Source organism: Aureobasidium pullulans (assembly GCF_000721785.1).
Source record: "Aureobasidium pullulans EXF-150 unplaced genomic scaffold scaffold_2, whole genome shotgun sequence".
In the NCBI taxonomy this organism is placed as follows: Eukaryota; Fungi; Ascomycota; class Dothideomycetes; order Dothideales; family Saccotheciaceae; genus Aureobasidium; species Aureobasidium pullulans.
Genome location: NW_021941022.1, coordinates 1850793 through 1873609, shown reverse-complemented (window position 1 = coordinate 1873609; position 22817 = coordinate 1850793). Strand labels below are relative to the sequence as shown.

The window sequence follows — 22817 nt, the reverse complement described above, 5'->3', positions numbered from 1 at the left end:
GCGTGTATCGTTTGTGTAGTAACGCAATTGCTAAGATTACCTATCAACGGCAGAGTGGGTTGCTAGTGGATAGGTGTTTCGACATGTACCCGGTGCTATTGAAAGGCTTCATTCCGAATCGGAATCTCCAAAAACAGCCAAGCTCTCCCTCTTTTTCTCCTTGACAGGCTCGGCAGGTTTTGACCCTGCTAGTGATAATCTGCTAGGAGCGCCAGCACCGCCAAGTGAGAATCCCATAGCGGGAGAGGCTTTTATGACTTCCTCTGCAGGTACTGAAGTAGCAGGAGGTGCGTTCAACGACATGGAGAAGTTGGACAACTTAGGTGCTGGCTTCGGTGGTGGTGCTTCACCATCAGCAGTTGCAAGAATCAGATCTGCGGCTGATGGTCTCGATATCTGACGCTTGACTGGCTGTTGCGCAGGTTGCGGTACTGTGGCGGGTTGTGGTGTAATCTCCTTCACCACGACTTCCGGTGTGGGAGCAGCGCCCAAACCCTCCCCACTCTTCCACCTCCTCTTCAAGTCCTCTTCTTTTTCCAGCTTCTCCTGTTCATCCTTGATTTTCTGCTCGGCATCGGTCAACGGCGGACTCAAAAACACATCCTTGAACCTCCTATGGCTCTCCGGCGCAAAGATGCTTTCTCTCTCCCAGCAATCAAGCACGACGGTTATACGGGATCTCCATTGCTCGCCACGCACGCGGCCCCAACCATATTGCTTTGGCATACGGCCTAGTTTCTCGAAAACTTGACGGCAGGTCAGGGCTGATTCGAAGAGCGAGCGGTATTTCCAAGCATCGCGAACGCCCGAGACAGAGGTTGCGGCTAGAGCGTCGCTTATGACATAGAGACCTACTAATTGAGCGCCGGAAATGTCTTTGCCTGTTGATGGCTCTTCCTTGTGGTCGGTGTCTTGATCAGGTTGGGTAGTGGTTGTGGGTTGTGCAAGGGGTTCCTCGACGTCGGCATCGTCGTTGCCGCCTAGCATGCCGAAGGAAGCTCTAGGGCCGTCTACTTCGGGATCGTAGTTGTCGTCATCGTCATTTTCCTGGTCTTCCCTGTCGTCTGTGGGACGATCGATCTTGTAGTTGACTGAAAAGCGGAAGGGATTTTCCAGATTTGATACAAGCATGTCAACAACTTCCTCTGCACCTTGGCCAGAGAATTTGATGACGAGATCTGTGACTGCTTGGACATCACCTTCGCATAAGTACCCAGTACTGTCGGGTAGATGATTCAAGAAGAAGGTCAACTTGGCTTTGCGGTAAGGGTTTAGATAGCGTGGTCGTGAGATGGATGTGTCTTCAGGAGCGACACCTTGGGTCTGGACAATGTGATCATCCTCGTCATCAGTATCCAGGTCCGAAGAGACATAACCAGAATCGGACATCAAATCAGCCAAATTCTGAGCATGCTCATACTTGGGCTTCTCCGGCGGCGGGATCCAGAAAGGGCCATCATCGAATGGACGGACGTGATTGTTTGTGCGTGCAAGTTCGTCCATGACTGACCATGGATGTATGTCTTGGACTTCTTTCGTAGGTGGTTGGGAGGCATAATACTGGTATACCAACCAACGGTACCAGACATGGCCCTGACTTGTGTTGTCAAACAACCAAGCCCAATGTTCTCCATGCTGGACATCCGGTTGTGCCATGAGCAAGCATTCCCACTCAGGGCCGTATGTGATGAGTTTCTCGACGGTCTTGTTGATAGTGGCGAGTTGTTTGAGATCGGACGGCGGTGTGACGTTGACGACCAAGGGAGCAGGACCTTGATGGCGCAATTGTGGAGGGAGAGACTCTGGCGGAGGCGCGTTCCGGAATGAGTGTGACGGTGGAGGGTCGCGAGGCATTGGCTTCGCACCAAAAGGTTGTACTTGGACTGCCGAAGTCGCGGTATGAAGGACGGATGAGATGGAAGAGGAGATGGTGATGTGCTTGGAGATGTTGAGGTATGAGCCGAAGCCTAGGTACTTCTGCTGGAGAGCGTTGACGGCGCTATCGATGTCGCTAGATGCTGTGTCTGGTGATAGAGCAACAACGGCGGTCAATGAGTGGCCTGTCGAGGAAGGAGCAAAGGCCATATCGTCCATCTTGAGATTCTTTGGCAACAAGCTTCGTATCGTCGCTTCGGTCGTGTTGCGTGGAAGAGAGGACAACAGCACGGTTGGGCGCTTCACTGCAGCTTCCGGGCTTGCTCTACTGTCTCGTTGTCTTCGTTCTCTTTCTCTTGCTTCTTCCAGCTCCCTCTTGCGTTTCAACGATAGTGGAGCAGGTCCAGGCGGAGGTCCAAGGGTTCCTGGCCCACTACTCCTCATGGGGGCTCCTCTGGTATAGCCTCCTCCATCTTGTAATCTTGCGCCGCCGTATGCGCTGCGACCAGCGGCTACCTGTGCGACAAAGTCGTCTTCATCCTCATCGGCGAACGAGTCCTCAAACTCTCGTAGTGCTGCTCGGTTCTCTGCTTCTTCACGTATCCGTTTGGCTTCGGCTTCTTGTCGTTGTTTCTCGAATACTGAAACTTTCTTCGGCGCGTTCAATTTGGATGAAATATCCGGTATTGGCTTGTCTGACATTGTGTTTGTTGATGACGATAATTGGGTATTCCTCTGCAGCTCTGTCAAGTTCTTGTCCTTCAATTGAACCCTTGACCAATGCGTAAAGCCGACTTCTTGGGGTAACGCCGATCTTCCACCATCTCTCCATCTCCATCACCAACTTCCCTAGACATCAGTCACTTTTCGGTTTTGGTGAACAATCATACTAGTCATGGCGGCCACTAATAATCTGTTGCGGTTCCTGACGGCCGAGGCAAAGCTACCTTTGGCCGCTGCCATCGCACAAGCCACAGGACTTCAGAAGGCCAATCTAGTCACGTAGGTGGCAACCATTCCTTTGTACCTTGTCCTTCTTTGCCCATCTTAATACATCTGTCTCCTCACGCCTGCGAGATTTCTCCTGACGCTTCAACAGCATCGAGGATCTTGCCAAGACTGATTTTGAGACTCTCAAAGCAGCCTCCGCCAACGATAAGGCTGCCAAAGCAACTCTGGCTGCTGCGAAACGTGTATCCATCAAACGAAAAAGAGGCCTTCCCGAAGAATCTACTTCTTCATCATCCAAACGGCTAAGGGCTGACCCAACCGAGATCAAATCACCTGTCGATGTCGAGGCAGCCTTGGCTCTCCCTTCCTCTGATCTCAACGAAGATGAATTGGCAGGCATCATTCTGACCACAAACCGTGCTCCTTTACTATTGACGTTTGCTGCTGTCTTGCTGAGATACACAATGCCTGAACAACCTCCTTCAAGCTGTCTGAGTCTTGCTCAAGCAGTCACATCAATGAATGCTCAAGCAAAAGCTGCAAGCATCGGCCTTGACAAATCTGGATCTGCGGAGAAAGAAGGTTGGGGTCAAGGTCAGCCGCTTGTCAAAGTCATGACTAGAGACATACGCGTTCTAAAGCGGTGGGGCTATGAGTGGAAGACCGACACCAAGAACTCCGCACATGTTATCAAGACAGAGGATCCGGATCAAAAGCCACCTGCGGCAGAGTCTGATCTTCCAGCAAACGTAACGTCATCTGAGGATTCACCAGCACTACTGGCCCTCGATCTGGAACAACTGAAACGTCTCGATGGCCCTCCCATCGTCTCAGCATCAGCAAGCACTACTGGCCTTCCCGTCTATCAAGCCGACTCTGCACATAACTATATCCTGAAAGCTTTTGATTTGGTATTCGAAGATGAACCTGAAGCCAAAAAGAAGAGGAGACTGGCATCTGAGATTGCCGCCGAGCGTGAAGCCAATTTGGGACATCTTGTCAAGGTTTTGGATTTGCTGTTCCAGTCGTGGTCTATCCTTGATCCTACTGAGCTGGATAAAAGGGCCTGGAGCTGGTATGTGAAAGTGAGGCCGCAAGTTGAAGGAGGTCGTGCTGGTTGGGGCGCGAAAGGTCAGGTCAAGCTCAAGGAAATTTTGAATTTGAGGCGGCCGAAGTAACCACGTTCATGGTATGATTGCCATGCTTCGAACCAACCATCGCACTCATGTCTGTTCTGGCCGACTTGTCACCCACCTACAAACGAAAAACTCAAACACTACGTCCAGTGGCGTCTGGACGAAGTGTTTCTCGAACACAACGTTATCTTGGAAGAATCGCATGGCCAGAAATTCTATTGTATTCTATGGTTCGGGTTAATTCTATCCTTCCTTGAAGATACCGGCATATGCACTCAACGCCGGTGCGCCACCAAGATGCGCATACAAGACCTTGCTCCCCTCAGGAAACTCGCCCTTCTTGACCATCTGGATCAAGCCATCCATACTCTTACCCTCATAAACAGGATCCGTCAACATACCCTCAGTCCTAGCAGTAAGTCTGATAGCTTCCATAGTTCCTTCATTTGGCAATCCATATTCCGGGCCTCCGAATCTTGTGTCCAAAATCACATCCTCGGCGGTGATCTTCCTACCCAACTCAACCAACTCGGCAGTGTTCTGAGCGATACGCAGGATTTGCGCATGTGTCTTCTCCGGCTTCGCTGATGCATCAATACCAATGACCGATTTCGCCCTGCCGTCAGAAGCAAATCCCACAACCATTCCAGCCTGTGTGGATCCAGTAACAGCGCAAACGACAATGTAATCGAATTTGAAGCCGAGCTGTTTTTCCTGTTCCATAACTTCCTGTGCGAAGCCCACGAAACCCAGACCCCCATATTTGTGCTCTGAGCATCCTGCAGGAATAGCAAAAGGTTTGCCGCCCGCGTCGGTGATTTCCTTCATTGCGTTCTCAAAGGAAGGGCGGATTCCTATGTCGAAACCAGAGGCGTCGAGGCGCACGTCTGCGCCCAAAATTCTGGAGAGCTCGATATTGCCCACTTTCCCATACACGCCTTTATCTTCCTCCTCTTCTGTATAGTTTACCCAATTTTCCTGCACCAACACACACTTCATACCCAGCTTTGCGGCAACGGCTGCAACTTGTCTGGTCTGATTGCTTTGGATGCCGCCGATGGAGACCAAGGTGTCGTAGGAACCGGAGATTGCTTCGGGGATCACGTATTCGAGCTTTCTTGTCTTGTTGCCGCCGAAGGCGAGGCCCGAGTTGCAGTCTTCGCGTTTGGCGTAGATTTGGACTTTGTCGCCGAGGTGTTTGGAGAGACGAGGGAGGTGTTGGATTGGTGTGGGAGTGCCGAAGGTCAATTGCTCCTTGGGGAATTTGTCAAGACGCATGATGGATAGATGGTATTCGTCCTTTCGGGGTGGTTGGGATTGGTAATGAGTAAGAAGTGTTGCTGCTCTTGGAAACAATTGGTGATCTGGGTACACAAACCAAATAGTAATTGATTGATTGGAAAGTAGTTGATTGGAAGCGAGAGGAATCGATTGGAAAGGAAAGGGAAAAAGAGGTTATATTGAGCGACTCTACTGTTCTAATTACTACAGCTGCGACCAGAGCTTTGTCGTGGTATGCTTGCCCTACCTTTGAGAAGTTGGCCTATCAAGGGCGCATTTCAATCGCCGACCGATATCGTATCCTCCTTCGGGCCGTGGGGTAATGTAGAGGAGCGGCGGACTCTTGCCCGGTCGGATGCCATTGCCCATCTCGGAGTATGGATACATGTACCTGAGTCACGCAGTACCGTGTTTGTGCAAGCAATCTGCACCATCGAGTTGCAATGGTCATACGAAAAAGAAAAACAAGAAAGAAGAAAAGAGAAGGTCCAGCAAACATCAAATGACACGCATGCTTCTCCTCCACCAAATGAAAAATGTCTTGGCAAATCACCAACCACCATCAATCTTGCTTTGAAGCAAACATGGGTAACCAGCATCCAGTACCACCAATCGCATTTGACAAAACCCATCTCATCATTCCCTTTTGATTTTTCCGATGAGTGAGGGAAACTCGTATCAACAGGATAATCCGATCATGAAACGTAATTTGTTACTCTGCGTCGACGCCTTTGGCACGTTGTTCCGTCCTCGCAGTCCCATTGCCGAGCAATATGGCAGTGTGGCTAGAAGTATGGGAGTCACAATCTCTGACGATGAGGTTGCAAAGTCGTTCAAAACAGGTAAGTCAATTTGCTCAGAACAATTGGCAAAAGCGAATCAAAAGGAAGATGCAAGATGGCAATAAACGAGGGGGAAAGCATGATATCTCGAGCAGAACGAAAGCTGATGTACGAGTGAAATCTAGCATTCAAAGAAGTCTCAAAATCATACTCAAACTACGGAAAAGCTACAGATATGGGAGCCAGACAATGGTGGACAGAAGTAAATCTCCCCATCCACTCTTCCACCACCTTTTCCATTCCACATCACTGACCGACCCCCCCTCAAAGGTTATAACCAAAACATTCCAACCACATCACCCAGGCCCTCTACCTTCCTCTCTAACCCCTAATCTGATAAACCGCTTCTGGAGCAAAGAAGGCTATACCGCATTCCCAGACGTACTGTCATACCTACGCAACCTCTCTTCCCAACCCTCCCGTTTGCCCTCAGCATCTCCACGCTTGGTGGTAGGGGTAATCACAAATTCAGACGATAGAGTGCCGGATGTGCTATCCTCTTTGGGTCTACGGGTAAACCATCTCCGACACGGCTCAAAGATCGAAAAGGAAGCAATGCAAGAGCAACCCCAAACAGACATCGATTTCTGCATCATGAGCTACGACGTCGGCTGCGAGAAACCCTCATCTGAAATTTTCGACGCCGCCACTTCGATGCTTGGATCTATACTCGCAGCAGAGGGTACCGAATTCGAGAAACAGGATTGGGATTTACTATATGTAGGCGACGAGGTCAAAAAGGATGCGCAAGGTGCGATTCAAGCTGGTTGGGATGCGGTCATTGTGGATAGAGGTGGTGAGAAGGATTTAGCGTATGAAGGTGATGCGCCAGGAGTGGAAGGGTTTATCGAAGTTGAGGGGAAACAGGTGGTGATTTTGGATAGTTTTGAGGCGTTGGGGTCGTTTGGGGGGTATGGGTTGTTGGAGATCGAGTAGTTGTGGTGTGTATGGTTGCGAAGCAAGCCTTATTTGATTTGTTTGATTTCAAACTATGCGATGAAGAGGTGATTACAGCTTCCACACTCTGACACCAGCCCCCTCAATCTCAGTCCCATTACCACTACCGCTTCCTCCCAACACAACACTCCCATTCACCTTTGGCGCCTTGATCGTCTCAGCACCATAATTAAACGCCCACACCAATCCACCTCTCTCAAGCACTCTCAAATTCTCCCCCACATCATTCGCCTTACTAGCACTTCTTCCAAAAACATCCTTGACTCCAGCCTTGGCCGCCGCGTCACCAATATAGCTGACCAAGAGATCTGCTGGTGGGTTGAAAGCTAAATAGTGGATGTTGTTTGCCGAGCAAGCGGCGGGTTTGTTTTTTCTGTGTGCAGAGGTTGACGAGATGGATGCGGTGCTGGTCGCATTGTCGCGAGTGCAAATGATGTTTTCCTCCCAGAGTGAGATATTGTAGGTCGTGCCTGCGTAAGAGACACCACTGTTTGCGTATGTAGGCGGTGTTTCCACTCTCGTGACTTTCATGGGCAATTTATCGCGAATGGTGCCTGCAGAGGGGTTCAAGCCCGGCGGGTAAGCGAATTCGGGAGTGCGCGAGCCGGTGTGAGGACCAAGGACTACAGTGCCATTATAGGAAGACAATGCCGTGTTGAAGGCTTCAGGGATGATGGGAAGACTAGGGACGACGACCATTTTGTAACCGCTGATGGCTTGGTCGGGAGAAATGACGTCGACATTGAGTCCAAGACGGCGGAGAGAGGTGTAGAATGTTGAGACTAAATCGAGATACGCGAGACCGGCATTCTCGAATCCAACGTCTAGCGGGGAGTAAGAACCTGAGTAGGGTTCGATACTCCAGACCCACACGGATGTGTAGTCGAAGATGAGTGCCACGTCTGCGGATGTCTCTTCGGACTCCAACGCTTCTCTAAGAGCGGGCAAATCCTCGCCTGCCACAACCTGAGTTTCTCCAAAGCCTTCGTCGGGAGTGTTGTCGGAGACGAAGAGACCGGAAAGAGTTTGCTCTTGAGCATAGGGTACTTGCCTCCAGCGGAAGTAATTGACCAAGTCACCCTTGGAGGCAAATGTCTCCAAAGTCCAAAGACGAACCATGCCTTCCAAAGGAGACACACGGTAAGTGTTCCAGTTCAACACTCCAGGTTGCATCTCCATGACACCGAAGGGGCCGTTGTTCTCGCCATATGCAGAGCCAGCGATACCGCGGTAAAGTGCATGTTGCAGAGCTTGAAGATCAGGAAGACCAGTACGAAGGTACTCAGCGCCTTCAGAAACACCGGCGAGAGGGTAGTTGTCGAAAGTTGCCAAGTCAAGACCGACCTCACGATTGAATTTGAAATGGTCAAAGTCCGTGTAGCTGACCATGAAATTTGTTGTGACGGCGTGAGAGGGGGCATGTTGTCTGATGATGGCAGTTTGCTCTTTGGCAAATTCAATGACCATGTCAGAGCTGAAGGTATACCAGTCCAGCAATTGAGCTTGATTCGGCATGTAGACGTTCAAGAAGGGAGGTTGAACAGTGTCGAAGCTGACGTATTGCGAACTCCAGAAGACACGACCTTGAGCTTCATTCATATTCTCAATAGTCCCATACTTCTCCTCCAGCCAAGTTCTGAATCTCGTGATGGCGTTGTGGTCGTAGGAGCGTACTGTGTCGTGGCATCCAAACTCGTTGTCCAATTGCCAGGCCACGATGTTTGAGTTGTTGCCATATCTCTGAGCCAGCTTTTGTGTAATTCCTTGGCTCAACTTCCTGTAGTTGAAAGACGAAAAGCTGTAATGTCTGCGAGATCCGAAGATGAGAGTCTGGTTCGTGCGATCCACAAAGTTGACGTCGTATTTCTCCGTGAGCCAATTGGGAGGTGCCGCTGTGGGCGTTCCAACAATCGCCTTGAGACCATATTTGCCAAACAACTCGAGTGTGGTATCAAGGAGGGTGAAATTGTAGACGCCCTCAGATGGCTCCAGGACTTCCCAATCAAATTCGCTGATACGAACATAGCTGATATTCGCATCCCTCATGGCAGCGACATCTGACTCCCACATGTACTCTGGCCATTGTGAGGGATAGTAGTCGACAGCAAGGTGCAGACCACTAGGCCATCGAGTCTGGTCCGGTGTGAACGATACATTGTATGCTCTTGGGACAAATCGAGTTGCGGCACCAAAAGCTGCTTGTGCCAGCAGCGGTACTAGGGCGGTAGATGTATGCATAGTTACTTTTGGAGCAAGTAGCTATGCGGAAAAAAACCACACAAAGACATCCTGACATCTATATACTCGTTACTCGAGCACATCATCGCATATTCCTGGTTTCGCTGCGGTCGATCGTCGCCCGACGGTATCGGCGAAGATGTGGAGATGGCGGGGGTCTGCATGGAAGTGTGGAGTGGTAGACATCCGAAAATCAGCCTGATTGTAGATCTTAGGGTTTTGCGAAGAGGGTAGCATCCGAAAGGTTGCAACGAAGAATGCACGAGGCTGGGAAGTGATGATCAAGTCGTCGTGACCCGTCATGCTCTCAGTGTCAGTGGGGCGACGTGAGCTCGATTCCTCGAGTATTTCAAGGAAAGAGCGATCTCCAGGGCACCTTCCTAAGAGACCTGTTCTTACATTATGGGACGTATAACACTCTACAGGTTCATGGACTTGGGCTGCTGAAGAACTCGTTCATTCATGTCTATTATTACGTTTCGGCTCGTCTATGTTATCATCGTACCATGGCTATATCGACTAGCATCACGACCCTTCTTCCAACCTCGTGGGTGCCCAATTGCCTAGCCATTCTCTTGCCTTGTCTAGCTGCCCAGTCTCTGCTTCCAAAGCACCTATGCACCAGGGTAGTGAATATGTTTCTCCCTTCATGCCGTGTTCCTCCTTCAACATCTCGGCCAGAGCTCTTCTAGTTTGGCTAGCCTCGTCGACGCAAAAGTGCAATGGCTTGGTTTCTGCAGAGACTACGGCATCGACAAATGGCTTGATCATTGGCAAAGCATCTTTTGTGGTCACAGCCCCGCCTTCGCCAGTATTCGTTCTTCCGGTCTTGCAGAACGTGTTGCGGCACCAGGACTTTCCACAACCAGTGAGGAGTTGGGTGAGGTAGCGTCGCTCAATTCTGCGCTTCAAGGCCTTGTTCTCTGGATCGTAGGTACTAACATATAGTGGACCGAAGCACGCTGCGCATAAGCCAATGTCGTTGCCAGTGTCTCTTGGCTGAGCCCTGGTATTACCATCGTGAGAAGTGCCATCAAGCGTTCTACCGCAATTGGCGTTGCGACATATCCTAGGTGCCGGACGTGATTTGCGAGTCAGATCGTGATGCTTAAGATGAGTCTCCATGTCTCGAAGACGGACGATTCGAGAACACAAGTGACATTCTGTTGTTCGGCTTCCGTCTGCAAGTTCATGTGGTGTGAGGCCTGAGAGCAAAGCTTCGGCATTGGGCACATCCGGGTCACCTTCTTGTGGTACTGAAAGGTGGCAGAAGCGACACAAGATAGTCTTCGCTGGACATACGGAAGTTCTGTGACGAGCGAGTTGCGGGAGAGACGTGAAAGTTGAGGTTGTACTGCATGATGGGCATGTGAATTGTGATTCGGGGTGGTAGAGATGATTATGTTTCTGCTGGGAAGAGGTGGTGTTGCCGTAGAAAGTGTCGTGAGGACAATGCCAGTGATTCTCGAACGCGGGAGAGCGCTTCTGGAAAACTTGGCCACATCCTTGCGGACAAAGAATGTTATTGCGTAGACAGAAGTTCTCATGCAACATCAGTGTTCGTTGAGGGACCCACTGACCACAGTTTTTGCATCGTACATCTTCCGGGTTTGGAGGTTGTTCGGAGGCTGTACTCAACTGGGTAGTTCTCAAATCGCCGGAGCGGATTCGCAACGTGAATGGACGAGGTTCGGCGGAACTTTGGTCGTTCCCATGGCGAAAGGCATGAACCGAGATCCACAATGCTTCTGCGTCTTCAAGCTCGACGTTCGATGGTTCGAGACGTATCCTTTTGGTCGGATGGCCACTGAAGTCACCAAAGACGTGTTCGTCGAGGCGCGGTCGATTCCGTTGTCGTGCTGAGAAGGGCGAGATCAAGAGATCGATATCATCGTCAGTTTCAGCACCTTCAACCTCGACCTCTAACGCTTGTGATCTTGGCCATGAAGGTAGCTGATAGTCAATGTAATCCCCTGGCGCAATCTGACCCTGTTGTACTTTAAAAACGTCCAAGTCTCCGCCGGCAGAACTCGAGCCTCCGTCTCGATTGCTCTGTATCTTTTGCGCAATCTTTGCCAAAGTTTCCCTTGCCTGCTCTTCGTTGAGGGCCTCGATGTCAACCTCGAGATCTGTATCAACGACACAAACAGCATCTGACTCGGGCTGGAAAGAGTCGACCAGGAAGCGGAACTCTTCTCTCGCAGGACCAGGTACGACTAGCACTTCTCCGCGAGTCAAAGTGGTATAGTTGGTGCGTAGATGTTGTTCTAGCAAGGCCTTCCAGTCATCAGGGTCGTAGCCAGCCTCTAGCGGGCGTAGCTTGACAAAAGTGCCTTTGGGTATTTGTCGCGCATGAATTGTGACTTGTGCTCCTTCTTCTTTCAGATCTAGCGCTTGCCAGAGAAAAGTACTCAGGGTAGCGCATCCTTCCTCGGCCGAGAACTCGCGGATGCCTGCATATACGATCCGTCCATTGTTTGCGTTGACCAGACGGAAGGTCAACGGATGTGGTAATTGGTTCTTTTGTTCTTCGGAGCGGTGTGATGGTCTTTGGGAGCCGGCGTAATACGACGAGTAGGTATTGAAGTCGTTCGAGGGTTGTGATGTGGCGGCAGCGGCTGTTGAAGCAGCGGATAGTAATTGTTCGAGTGCTGTTTGAGGCAAGACGATCTTGTCGCCGCTCAGATTGGTCGCTGAAGATGCGACGAACTGTCCTGACCACTGTAATTCAGTGTCCATGATGTGAGATGCTCGAGGACAAGAACACGACTCGAAGGCGTATACCTGATTGACCTTGAAACACGCTTTGTTCTAGAAGTTGCTATCCGCCTGCGTATGTCATCAACACACTTGCGGCGATTCTCGGGGGAGAGATAAGATAATCGCTGATTTCCTATCCCGGCTTGTTGTTCTTCACACCCTGGCTGATATTCTTCGGTCCGTTCTCTTCATCAACAATTCACTTTCTGTTTTCCAACACCATTGTGATCTTGGCGAGATCCATCATTTGAGATGAGAGACATGCAGATGTATGATTCTATCTATGAAACAAGGCGTACGCATAAGGGACGCGCCTCGGTGGCTTTTCGCTGTTACGAAGACGCGACTTAACGAGACACGAATCGATCACGATGAGACTGAGATGTCTTGCCATGGACGACGAAGTTAGTTTTGTCGAAGCAGTACAACAGCATTCCTGACGAAGAATATTCCACAGGTATATATCGAGTAATGTTTTGATTACATCTCAGATTTTCAAACATCCACTGCTGTGAAGAAACCACAGACCAGGTGAAGCGTCCACTTTTTTCGACATGGGACGTACGCATTGAGATTACGCATCTGTCAACATGTGAAGCTTGTCCTTCTCATTTGCCTGTCGAGAAGCTTGTTTATCCCCAAGGTGTATATCTTCTAGAGGCATGGCCCTTTCTTACCTGCCCGTCTTGTCGAAACCTCAAGCATGCACTCGCTACTTAGATTGTCTGTTGCAGCACTCACGTTGATGACCATCGCTTGCTTCTATTACCAACTTTCCGACTTGCCGAATATTAGGAATGTTTTGCAGCATGTCTCGCCCGAGAAGGTGCAAGTTACGGTCCACCCATCACACGTAGACTATTCCACAAGCAGAACAGCTCCTGGATTTGGGAGCTCTCAGGAAGAAGAGCAACTGGAACAACCCGCAGCAACATATACCGAGGCCAGCTCATCGTCGCCATCCGATGCCGAACCAAACGACAAGGCGGTGGTAATGGGCGCTCTGTCCACCGACGATGTGACATGGGCGACAACACAGCTAAAAGGATGGGACGCTTTCGTGTATACAGTCGACAACAACGCCAGCATCACACTACACACAGACCGCAATAAAGGCAAGGAAGCGAATGCCTACCTATCTTACATCATCCAAAACTACGAGTTGCTGCCATCGACTGTCGCATTCGTACACTCTCACGAATTTGGCTGGCTCAAAGCATGGCACACCGACGCTGCTCGTCACTCCAATGTTGAGAGCCTCAACTCGTTGAACACAAACTTCGTGCAGAGAAACGGCTATGCGAACCTAAGGTGCATACCCAATCCTGGATGTCCGGACGAAGTACGTCCGTTTCGAGAGCCTGTGGATGAAAGCAAGACAACCGAAGTAGCATTCGCTGCTGCGTGGAGGGACATCTTTGGCAACGACGATGTTCCAGAAGTCATTGGTGTTGCATGCTGTGCCCAGTTCGCTGTTTCCAGAGATCAAATACTCAAGAGAACCAGGAATGAATATGTTCGCATGCATCAATGGTTGATGAATACTGAGCTGGATGACTCTACGTCAGGTCGTGTGTTTGAATACCTTTGGCATATCATCTTCGGCCAAGAATCTGTCTAGTAGGTGCTTCGCTTCCTCCAATGCCAGATCGTTGCTGACAAGATGCTAGTTGTCCTAGTGTAGGACAATGTTATCGGGACGTTTACGGCTCTGACTGACGATCCCATACGGCATGATTACTCAAGCAAGCATTAGACAGGAAGAGTCGACCTTGGAACGGTCAGCTCAATGATGTACAGACTCACACGACACCAGGCGTATTCACTCACTCTTCAGACACATCTGATTTGGAGCATTTATCGAGGTATAGAGCTTCGAGGACAGATATCACGATTCCTATCATGATGGCTCCCGCGAGTCGCCAATCGGCGGCTGTGCCGATGATATACATACACACCTTCATGCAACCATCTGTCCAGACGAACGTTTTGAAGAATATATATCCCCATCGCACCCCAGCGCTACGGGCGGCATAGATTACGAATGCCACTCCAGCGAGGTACGACAGCAGTGCGGATGTGATGAAGGGTACGCTGAGCGATGATGAGCAGTCGACTCGGGGCGTCCACGCACAAAGCGCTGAGGAAGGAAAGGGCGCCGCTGGCTTGCAGCATCGCGCCTGCTTTCGCGACGTGGAACGGTTCATGAAGGTGTAGACGAGTGTCGATGGTGCTCCTCGGGTCGGCTTCGAGAATCTCACCGCCACCCTTTTCGCAGTCAAACTTCCCGTCTGGTCCGGCCATTTTCGAAGCGCTTGACTGAATTGATTCCTGAATATGTTCAAATTTAGACAGCTGTTCCTCGAGAATAGACAAAAGGTCGTCAGGTCGCCCATTGAAAGGATCACTCGTCGGTTACCTCGGGTGCCTGCCAAGTACGCTTCACGACTCGTTTTCTAAATCCTTCTCATCGCCACAAAACAGCTCGTGTTGCTATCTTTGTCTCTCATTTTCTATTCTTGCGATTCGTGACTATCAACTCGTATGTTCACCAACATCAAGAATAACGCGATCTTTGACAGAGTTGGCAGTGGACGGTCAAGAATTGCGACGCGAGAAAAAGGAGATGCGTCATGAACACGGTTTGTCGCAACAGACAACCGGCGCCAACACTGTTGTCAGAGGAGCGAACCTCACCCCACATGTCAAGAAAAACCAACTTGACAACGCCGCCAAGCGCTGTTTGTTGATTCTCGTCTCCTGCGCCGTTTTTCCCTCGCCGTTGACGCGACTGCGTTGAGAAAACGAACACGCAATCTGTGCCGGAAGACCACGCAACGCATGCAAATAACATACGCACACCGCAGAACCGCCTACAGAGTTCTTTGCAATGGAGTCACAAGTATTGGAAAGCGGAACAGAATGAGGCTGGATGCTTTCGGAGTAATGACTCGGCGTGCAAGCCTGTCAGCAAAAACACGCAAGCCCTAGCGAGATTCTGGGGTGAGGCTGGGAAACCACTCCTGAGCTAGCGATAGCATGTCCTGGAACTAGTCTGAGCGTTCTGCATGTTCTACATGCAAGGTACGGAGTCTGTTTTTCTCCTCATCAAACAAATGTGCTTCATCTCCTTGTGAATTCGAGATTTCGATCACGAACAAGGCACAGCAGGCCGAGAACTCATTTGCAAACGGGTGCAACTTTACTCGCTGTCTGGCAACGAGCATGACTTCAAAGCCCGTTGTTGTTCTCCGAGACCTCGAACTATACGAGAAAAAATGCCCCCAAGGTGAATCCTCCGTTTCGAAACTCAAGCATCCATAATTCCTTCCCGATCTATCAACTTTCTGTCTAGCGCGAGTGCCAAAGTGCTGTAAGTTGGGAATAACCGGGGCCTTGATGGCTTGCAGCTGAGGCTTTTGCCATGCAATGCATATAATCAGCCCTTGGTGGCAGGCAATATAGCATCCACTATCCCCCGCCATCGTTTTCTTCTTTCTTGCTCGTTCATATTAGAAGACACCCAGCCTTCGTTTGTTCTCTTCTCTTGCATCTTTCTCTTGCATCCTGTCTCATCTATCTCCCTGCCTCTCCTAACCACCCCCTATCACAACACATACCGCAAAGATGAGATACACCACCGCCCTCCTTTCCCTGGCCGCTCTTGCTGCTGCTCAGGACTGTGTCTCCAGCTACGAGTCCTGCCTCACCACCCAGGATGAGAACACCTGCACATCTCAACTCGCCGTCTGCAAGAATCTCTGCGCCAACGACCTTGACACATGCAACCAGAGCGATGCCGGCTCTGCCACCTGCCAGAAGAACTACAACTCCTGCTTGAACACCTTCCCCATCATCCCTGGCGGTTCCGACTGTGTTGCCAAGTACATCAAGTGTGGTGAATCTGGCGAATCCGACGCCGTCTGCAACTCCCAGAACGCTGTCTGCAAGTGAGTAGTGTTGATATACGCGTCTTGCAATGGGGAATCCATACTAACAGTCAAACCAGGGACACCTGCACCAACATCAACAGCGCCTGCTTGTCATCTGGCTCCGCCGACGTTGCTGCCTGCACCAAGCAATACAACGCCTGCTACTACTCCACTTCCGACACCATCACCCTCGACACCGTCGCCAAGTACCAGAACTGCCTCAACACCGGCGCAAACGTCACCTCCTGCAACGCCCAACTCACCAACTTCAAGGACGCCTGCACAACCATCCAAGCCACCTGCCTCGTTTCCGGCTCCGCTGACAGCTCTTTCTGCTCTACCCTGACCGCCGCCTGCTACTACAACGGCAGCAAGTGGACTCGCCAGTCTTGCTCCACTGCCTTCTCCGCCTGCACCGCTTCGGACTCCGAGTGCCGTGCTCAACTCACCCAATGCAAGGACACCTGCACCAACGCCGAAGCCTCCTGCAACACCGCCCAGAACGCCGACAAGGCCGCCTGTGCTTCCGTCCGCTCCACTTGCCAGGGCGACTCCAACGACCCCATCACTGACCCCAACGTTGTCTCTTCTTCCTCTGCAGCTGCTTCTGCTTCTGCCAACGCAAAGGTCGCCGCTTCGTCGACTATGTCTGTCGTTGCTGCTGTCAGCACTGGTGGTTACAGCTATGCTAACGGCACTGCTGGCAAGAATGCCACTTCCACCTACACCCCTGTCGCTTACACCGGTGCCGCCTCCAAGGCTGGTGTTTCCGCCATCTTCGCCGGTATTTTCGGTGTTGCCGCTTACCTTTTGTAAACGGTTGATCAAGAATGACTGAGTGATTGTACGAGAAGAAGATTATAGACTTGGGGAGTTTTTCATTTCTATTGCACACATATTTGTATGGGGTTATGGATGAGAGAAATCGAGAGAAAAAGGGAACACGTTCCCTCAAAGGGTCCTCGGGGACTCGTTTAATGTATATTTACGCCTGCTTATTGAAAGTATGAAAAATCAGAAAAATGTATTCATGACTTCCAAAGTTTTTTATATTCATCAATCTACTTTTATGTCTATTTTGTCAATGCTTTGTAACACACAAGAGCTGTAATGGTTTCGATGCAAGAGATGGTTGTTGTCAAGACAATCCTAACACGTCGTATCGTCCTCAAGCAGTGGTCAATCGACATGTAAGCTCCAAAGAACTCAACAGTGGAGCGAGTCAAATGACTGGCAAAAGCGAGAAGAAGATTGAAATTCAAGACATTTGCAACTTCACCTTCTGAATATACAGGTTCGTCGTTTGTACCACTCACCTGACCTTCCCTTGATGTCTGATCTGTTCTGTATGTGTGAGCATGAGGTGAAGACCAAGGCTAAGTGAGACAGGTGATCAGTCAGGGGCACCTTGGGGTACTCGTACAGCACCTGTATTAACCGAGCTCCCGCATTCGGACAAGGTCGTTTCGTACGTGTGGAAATGCAAGAAGCTTTTGGAGTTACTTGAGATGTCCAGAGAGAGAGAGCAAATGAGAGAGCTTGATTTTCAGATCTAGTTTATCCAGACTTGAGAGAGAAACTATCCAGCTTCTTTCCTCGTTCCACGTCTAGACTCATGTCAATACCGCGTCGGGACCCGAGTAGCAGTCGCGGACCTGAGGGTGAAGGAGGTCTTCAGCACAGGACCAAATGATGGTTCTTGCAAAGGCGACCATAATCTCCAAGCGGGTCATGTTATAACCTATCAGGGCCCACCTCGAGGTCAGGGATGCCGTCATTACCCACAAGCATGTCCGCATCCTTGACTGCTTTATCGAGGAATGACTTGGTATCTTCCTCGTGTTCCAACAAGATTTCCTTGGCGATAGCGTTCTTTTCCTCATGGATGTCTTCGTCGTCGAGCAAGTTCTTGGGCGTCGGCCCTGGATTGTCGCTTAGCTTGGGGCCTGCACTCACGTGCTTCTTGTAAGTTATGGTTAAGCTCTTGACTGCCTCAAGGAGATCTTCGGCGCTGGGGAATTCGATACGGTGGACGCCTATCAGGTTGCTTGATTCCATTAACGACTTCCGAATTCGACCAGGAGATGACCGAAGAGAAGTGTCGTATGAATAGAACATGCTCTCAGTTGTTCAATTCAGACTGGAACTACGTCTCGTTCCCGAAACTTTACATGACATTCGGCGATCTGCGAGAATCTCGCTAGCGAAGATGTTCTGGCTTTCGAGTTGCTGAGAGGTCGATTCAAGAGCGCTTGCGGAGTATAGATCAACCGCAAGCTCGTTCTTGAGAGCTCAATCAGAAGAGTTATGCGATCGATGTGAGGAAGGCACATCTGCATACTGTATTTGGGATGCCCACAATCCGACCGTCATCGTAGGACAAGAAGAGATTGAAATTGCTCACGCAACAAGAATCTCCCATGATCATGTAATCTTTCTTCCACATCGTAACTGTCCCTTATTCCCTGTACCTGACATCCTCACAGCGAAAACAGTATGCCTATCCAGCATCCTCACACCCAATTGCGGCGCCAGAGATGCTTGACCAAAGACATCCAAATCAACATGATACTCCAAGTCTAACGATGGTGTTGAGATTGCTTTGGGTATGCAGACGCCTGAATCCAAGCATAGAAGTTGTGGTGGAGAGTCTTGTTTTCGTGACGGGTTTGAGGTGTTTGCGTAGGCGATTGTGGGTAGGATTATTGATAGTAGAGAAAGTGAGAGGATGGGTGGTGGGATCATGGTGGTTGTTTGCTATGTGTTGGAGCAAGATGGGAGGTGTTTGTTGTCGATGTGGTAAGCACGAGGAGAGGTGTTTCTGTTGATGGGGAGCATGTTTTTGTGAGGTCTTGTGAACAAAGATATAGAGGACTTTTCTTTCTCAAGGTCAGGCAGCACAGCGTGATGTTAGGGGATACCTAGGCAACAGCCAGGATGCCTGACTCGGTTGTGTTGGCTTCACGAACGCCTTGAATTGCTGTCTAGAATTTTCGAGCTGCACAAAGCAGTAGCAGAAGAAGTTAGTATAAGAGGGTTTGGTGTTCGTTTGAAAGCAATGTTCTTTCTCTAGGAATCCATTCATGCTGTTGCTGCACGACTGCGGTCAGTGACCATGCGACTGTCATGGCTGTTACAAGGACGGATGTCATCTAATGAACTCTGAACGATTGAAGACCTAGTCAAGGCAGGAGTCCATAAATTGTTCCATGTTTCGTTTGGCAGGAGCTAGAATCATCTTATGAAGAACGTGCTGGTAATTGTGCTCTTCATGAACTAGATGGTCACTTGTCCTCGCGACGAAGGCCCCTACTAGATTGGCATGATCACTGTATGCCACATTCGGGATTGCTAAGATGAGTGCAACGACAAAGGGTGTCCAAGAAATGAGATGATCTTGTCAAGGAGATAAAACGCAAGATGATGGTGGGATGAATCGTGGATAAATCAAGCCTCGGCTTTAAGTTCACGCGACACGCGTCAAGGCGCGTTGAGATAAGTAAACGGATGGTTGAAGTTGCCTTGAAACATGCAAGTGGTTGCATAAGATTGGACATATTCGAGAAGTGAAACCGTGGCCTGTGAAGTCAGTGCAAACGCACGAGAATAAAACAGATGAGATATTCTTAGAAGTTCGGAAGTGAAATTGGAAAGAAGACATTGGAGGGACAAAAATAAGGCACGTCACATGAAATTAATGCATGAGTTGCTTGGCGGCGGAGAAGTGGTGGAAGTTGGTAGCTTGCTTGTCCGGAGCAGCAGCAGATTCATTGGATGGTCGTCATCTTTCGTGCATGTAATTCACACAAGCCTGTCATTTTACTTGTGCATACCAATTTGCAGCAGTCCAGAGCGCCGATTACCTTGCCGTCGCTTCTGATAATCACAAGACGCAATACGGCTGCGTCCAGCATCCTTTTACACGACCCCGCCCCTTGGATCGACTTTTGACACAAGCACGCTCTCGACGACCGCGCCCTGTTGCATGGCCCTTTAGCCGATAAGACAAGCAGCAGCACCTCTTGATCCACTTGCGCATCTAGGACAGGAACTACAGAAACATTCAACATGCCGTGCTTCAAAGGCATCGCCGTGAGCATACACACTCCCGAAGGCCCCCTCGCCGAACATGGTGTCCAGAGTCTGTCGCGCTTTGGTCGCATCAACACATACATCCCAGTCCCTCCGCCTACTATTCCGCCAAACTCGACAACCGGCCAGCCTCAGCAGTCGACTTTCGCTGTCTCCATCACTCTTCTGACCTCAGGCTTGAAGGTCCCGTACTCGACTCCCCGCCCAACACCCACCAACCCCAACCCCAAGGGTGTCTATGTAGGCCCACAAACTGCCGGCATGACTAGAGGTCTGCCCAGGAAAGAGCCTGCGCCCATCGACCCCGAAACTGGCAAACCTCAAGTTATGATCCCGCCCTATCAGCCCCGCACTTCATCACCGAACGAGACCATCGCAGCATACATCTACTTTGACGGCCGACAAAAAGAGGAGGTTGCAACATTGCTTCGCAAGGGTGAAGAGACTTGGGTCAACTCAAGATGGGTCAGCATACCCGACACCGAAGGCGGTGGTCTGGCCGAGCGTGAATTCCTCTTCCGTGAGGTTGGACTGGAGCGCTGGCTCAACGGACTGGATCTGACGAGCACTGACAAGGAGGCAAAGGCTGCTTTGATCGACAAGCGTAGAAAGAAGTTTGAAAAGATGCGCCAACGCGAGGAGAAAAAGAGAGAGATCAAGAGAGAAGACAGTGATGACGAGGATGATGAGGGAAAGCCTCGCTACGACCGTAACACTGTCCTGCGTTATGGTGAAGACAACGGCGCTCCTACAGAAGCTATCATGGGAGACGACGAAATGTCTGACTCAGACTCGGATTCGGATATGCCTGAAAGCGAGGCTGCTGGTCAAATCAAGATCGTACTCTTCCGCGTTCTTGCCTCCGGAGAGATTAAGCGTGGAGAGTACTCGCCTCAATTCGATGTCCATGATGATGAAGGCACCGCCAACGACGCTGCAGAAGACGAGGACGTCGACCACACAACAGGCCTCGACAAGCCCAAGACGCTTGATCCTAAGAGTATCAGCACACAGACTGTCACTGGCATTGACCCTCCAGATAGCCCTTTCGCTACCTTTACCTTCTACTACCGTAGCCCCAGTAAGTCTCCTCTTCTGCACCGTCTCCATCTTTGTTCTTATCACTGACACGATTCTACAGAGCAACTTGAGAAGATGGGTGTCATCGCACCTAGCCGCAAGGCCTCATCGACCGTCACGAGAAAGCGTAGCACTGATTTCTCGAAGCTCGGTCCTCTGAAGAATCAAGGCACCAAAGGCTTCTCAAGCTATCGCGATCCTGCCGCACGCGCCAATCGCAAGGGCTCAAAGAATGCCGATGCTATGGACAGCGACGAAGAAGACGAGGAGCCTGGTGCTCGTGATGAAATGGATGATGTCGATGTCAAGGATGAAAATGGCAACCCCTTGATCTTAACTGAGGAAGATCGCCTCCGTCAAGAGGAGATGGCCGAGGGTGTTCGCCATATCAAGGTACGTTTTCTGTTTTCGTTTCTGCCGGTTCAATCAGACTGACTCTCTCACAGCTCAAGCGTCAGCACTCCGGCGAGTTCAACAACCCTACTCCTAGCAAATCTCCCCATGTCGGCGCCTCTACTGCACACATCACCGACACTTCCGCTTCTCCCAGCGATAAGGCTAGCCATAAGCTCCTCGCCGAACCCACAGACGAGTACTCAGAAAGTCCTCTCAAGAAGCAGCGCCCAAGCCTGGGAGCTGTTGACGCCAGTCCCTTGGGCAAGCCCAGCCTGACAGGCCCCAGCTCGGCGCCCACTACTCACCCTTCCGCTCCCGTTGGTGCCTCACCTCTGTCTGCGAGCACATCAGCGCCGCAAGTCCACCCAGCCCAGCTACCTCCATCTGCACAACCCATCGATGAAGATGAAGAGCTTTAGGGCTATGCAGCTGGACATTTTCATCCTTCTACGTACATTTCGTACTTGTTCATGAAGACATCCGGGCTTCTTATCTTGCCCGTAGCATATTCAAATACCCCAGTGTCTCACAGCTGAGTCGATCAACGCCAGCTTTGAACCTCAAAATCAATCCTTGTCGACCGACCTCCCCACGCAGCTTTTCTCTTTCTTACCTCTTGTTGTTGGAATAGTACCACGAATGCCTCCAAACAGGCGCAACTATGGTGTGAAGTCCACGCCACTAACGATGTGTCGCGCTGGCTTCATTTTCTTTTCTTTTGTTTCTCCGTTCTATCTGTCTCCCAGATCACGCAAAGGGAGTGCAGGGGGAAATTCTAATCGTCCTCGAAGGGAAAGAAGACACAAAGAGGAAATGGGGAAATCGAGCATCATCAGGGCAAGATGGCGAAGACGAAAGTGTCTCCTGTTCTGCTGGCCAGTTGTCTTTAATTTCTTCCTTACTGCCCTCTTTGAGGTCTTCTCTGCTGATACGATGCCGCAACCGTGGAGAGGATGTTTTCTGTGTTACTAAAGAAATACAATCGAGGAATACAAATTTGAAAGCTCTTGCTGACTTTGGCCTCTTCGGTGTGTGACTTGTTCTGTTAGTCGCTGATACCTGTTTTGGTGTTGGTTAAGAGGTAGTTGCTGCTATTGCACCTTCCTATATCTTGACGGACCTTCGGGTGTTGTGATCGTTCAATGACTCCACCTTTTCTCAATTGCTGATTCGGTATTCCCATCAACATAAGACCCGAGGCATCATGTTACTAGACTACATAGGAGAACAGATGGAGTCTTCACCGCGTCCGAACACGAGGAGCACGTCTGCGGAAC

At 50.3% G+C, this 22817-nt stretch overlaps 11 protein-coding genes across 11 annotated transcripts; 5 read left to right on the top strand and 6 right to left on the bottom strand.

Annotated features, from left to right (window-relative positions):
• Positions 1-108: 108 nt before the first annotated feature.
• Positions 109-2591, bottom strand: M438DRAFT_394476 (uncharacterized protein; the record flags this gene model as incomplete). The annotated part of the gene is made up of 2 exons (XM_029909164.1): positions 2392-2591; positions 109-2250 (listed from the first exon to the last, which is right to left on the bottom strand). Exons 1-2 carry the CDS (start codon positions 2575-2577, stop codon positions 109-111), a joined length of 2328 nt encoding a protein of 775 aa, XP_029765132.1. The 5' UTR covers positions 2578-2591.
• Positions 2592-2750: 159 nt separating this feature from the next.
• M438DRAFT_94567 (uncharacterized protein) lies at positions 2751-4188 on the top strand. Its single transcript, XM_029910417.1, has 2 exons — positions 2751-2877; positions 2975-4188. The coding sequence occupies exons 1-2, from the start codon at positions 2771-2773 to the stop codon at positions 4002-4004; spliced, it is 1137 nt and encodes a 378-aa protein (XP_029765131.1). The 5' UTR covers positions 2751-2770; the 3' UTR covers positions 4005-4188.
• On the bottom strand, positions 3856-5395 carry M438DRAFT_342483 (1-aminocyclopropane-1-carboxylate deaminase). Its single transcript, XM_029904767.1, has one exon. The coding sequence runs from the start codon at positions 5238-5240 to the stop codon at positions 4206-4208; it is 1035 nt and encodes a 344-aa protein (XP_029765130.1). The 5' UTR covers positions 5241-5395; the 3' UTR covers positions 3856-4205.
• A 207-nt stretch (positions 5396-5602) lies between these two features.
• M438DRAFT_289690 (uncharacterized protein) lies at positions 5603-7415 on the top strand. Its single transcript, XM_029901688.1, has 3 exons — positions 5603-6085; positions 6211-6287; positions 6356-7415. Exons 1-3 carry the CDS (start codon positions 5902-5904, stop codon positions 7019-7021), a joined length of 927 nt encoding a protein of 308 aa, XP_029765129.1. The 5' UTR covers positions 5603-5901; the 3' UTR covers positions 7022-7415.
• Positions 7094-9280, bottom strand: M438DRAFT_402715 (uncharacterized protein; the record flags this gene model as incomplete). The annotated part of the gene is made up of 1 exon (XM_029909613.1): positions 7094-9280. The coding sequence occupies one exon, from the start codon at positions 9278-9280 to the stop codon at positions 7094-7096; it is 2187 nt and encodes a 728-aa protein (XP_029765128.1).
• A 483-nt stretch (positions 9281-9763) lies between these two features.
• M438DRAFT_342481 (ubiquitin fusion degradation protein) lies at positions 9764-12077 on the bottom strand. The gene has a single exon (XM_029904766.1). It carries the CDS (start codon positions 12017-12019, stop codon positions 9806-9808), a length of 2214 nt encoding a protein of 737 aa, XP_029765127.1. The 5' UTR covers positions 12020-12077; the 3' UTR covers positions 9764-9805.
• Positions 12078-12785: 708 nt separating this feature from the next.
• M438DRAFT_264602 (uncharacterized protein) lies at positions 12786-13759 on the top strand (the record flags this gene model as incomplete). The annotated part of the gene is made up of 2 exons (XM_029899959.1): positions 12786-13660; positions 13711-13759. The coding sequence occupies 2 exons, from the start codon at positions 12786-12788 to the stop codon at positions 13757-13759; spliced, it is 924 nt and encodes a 307-aa protein (XP_029765126.1).
• On the bottom strand, positions 13722-14516 carry M438DRAFT_94532 (uncharacterized protein). Its single transcript, XM_029910416.1, has 2 exons — positions 13999-14516; positions 13722-13811 (listed from the first exon to the last, which is right to left on the bottom strand). The coding sequence occupies exons 1-2, from the start codon at positions 14434-14436 to the stop codon at positions 13782-13784; spliced, it is 468 nt and encodes a 155-aa protein (XP_029765125.1). The 5' UTR covers positions 14437-14516; the 3' UTR covers positions 13722-13781.
• A 773-nt stretch (positions 14517-15289) lies between these two features.
• On the top strand, positions 15290-16964 carry M438DRAFT_311705 (uncharacterized protein). The gene is made up of 2 exons (XM_029902485.1): positions 15290-15990; positions 16050-16964. Exons 1-2 carry the CDS (start codon positions 15668-15670, stop codon positions 16786-16788), a joined length of 1062 nt encoding a protein of 353 aa, XP_029765124.1. The 5' UTR covers positions 15290-15667; the 3' UTR covers positions 16789-16964.
• A 742-nt stretch (positions 16965-17706) lies between these two features.
• On the bottom strand, positions 17707-18090 carry M438DRAFT_352111 (uncharacterized protein; the record flags this gene model as incomplete). The annotated part of the gene is made up of 1 exon (XM_029906772.1): positions 17707-18090. One exon carries the CDS (start codon positions 18088-18090, stop codon positions 17707-17709), a length of 384 nt encoding a protein of 127 aa, XP_029765123.1.
• A 1950-nt stretch (positions 18091-20040) lies between these two features.
• Positions 20041-21959, top strand: M438DRAFT_331785 (uncharacterized protein; the record flags this gene model as incomplete). Its single annotated transcript, XM_029903434.1, has 3 exons — positions 20041-21145; positions 21206-21537; positions 21591-21959. The coding sequence occupies 3 exons, from the start codon at positions 20041-20043 to the stop codon at positions 21957-21959; spliced, it is 1806 nt and encodes a 601-aa protein (XP_029765122.1).
• Between the last annotated feature and the right edge of the window lie 858 nt (positions 21960-22817).

Bases quoted from the DNA above. Each gene is read 5' to 3' on its own strand.
- M438DRAFT_94567 (XM_029910417.1), top strand. From the start codon at position 2,771: ATGGCGGCCACTAATAATCTGTTGCGGTTCCTGACGGCCGAGGCAAAG. The intron at 2,878-2,974 runs GTAGGTGGCAAC...ACGCTTCAACAG, and splicing joins CAGAAGGCCAATCTAGTCAC to CATCGAGGATCTTGCCAAGA.
- M438DRAFT_342483 (XM_029904767.1), bottom strand. From the start codon at position 5,240: ATGCGTCTTGACAAATTCCCCAAGGAGCAATTGACCTTCGGCACTCCC.
- M438DRAFT_289690 (XM_029901688.1), top strand. From the start codon at position 5,902: ATGAGTGAGGGAAACTCGTATCAACAGGATAATCCGATCATGAAACGT. The intron at 6,086-6,210 runs GTAAGTCAATTT...AGTGAAATCTAG, and splicing joins TGCAAAGTCGTTCAAAACAG to CATTCAAAGAAGTCTCAAAA. The intron at 6,288-6,355 runs GTAAATCTCCCC...CCCCCCTCAAAG, and splicing joins CCAGACAATGGTGGACAGAA to GTTATAACCAAAACATTCCA.
- M438DRAFT_342481 (XM_029904766.1), bottom strand. From the start codon at position 12,019: ATGGACACTGAATTACAGTGGTCAGGACAGTTCGTCGCATCTTCAGCG.
- M438DRAFT_94532 (XM_029910416.1), bottom strand. From the start codon at position 14,436: ATGGGCGACCTGACGACCTTTTGTCTATTCTCGAGGAACAGCTGTCTA. The intron at 13,812-13,998 runs GTGTGTATGTAT...GACCGTTCCAAG, and splicing joins GGACAGATGGTTGCATGAAG to GTCGACTCTTCCTGTCTAAT.
- M438DRAFT_311705 (XM_029902485.1), top strand. From the start codon at position 15,668: ATGAGATACACCACCGCCCTCCTTTCCCTGGCCGCTCTTGCTGCTGCT. The intron at 15,991-16,049 runs GTGAGTAGTGTT...CAGTCAAACCAG, and splicing joins TCCCAGAACGCTGTCTGCAA to GGACACCTGCACCAACATCA.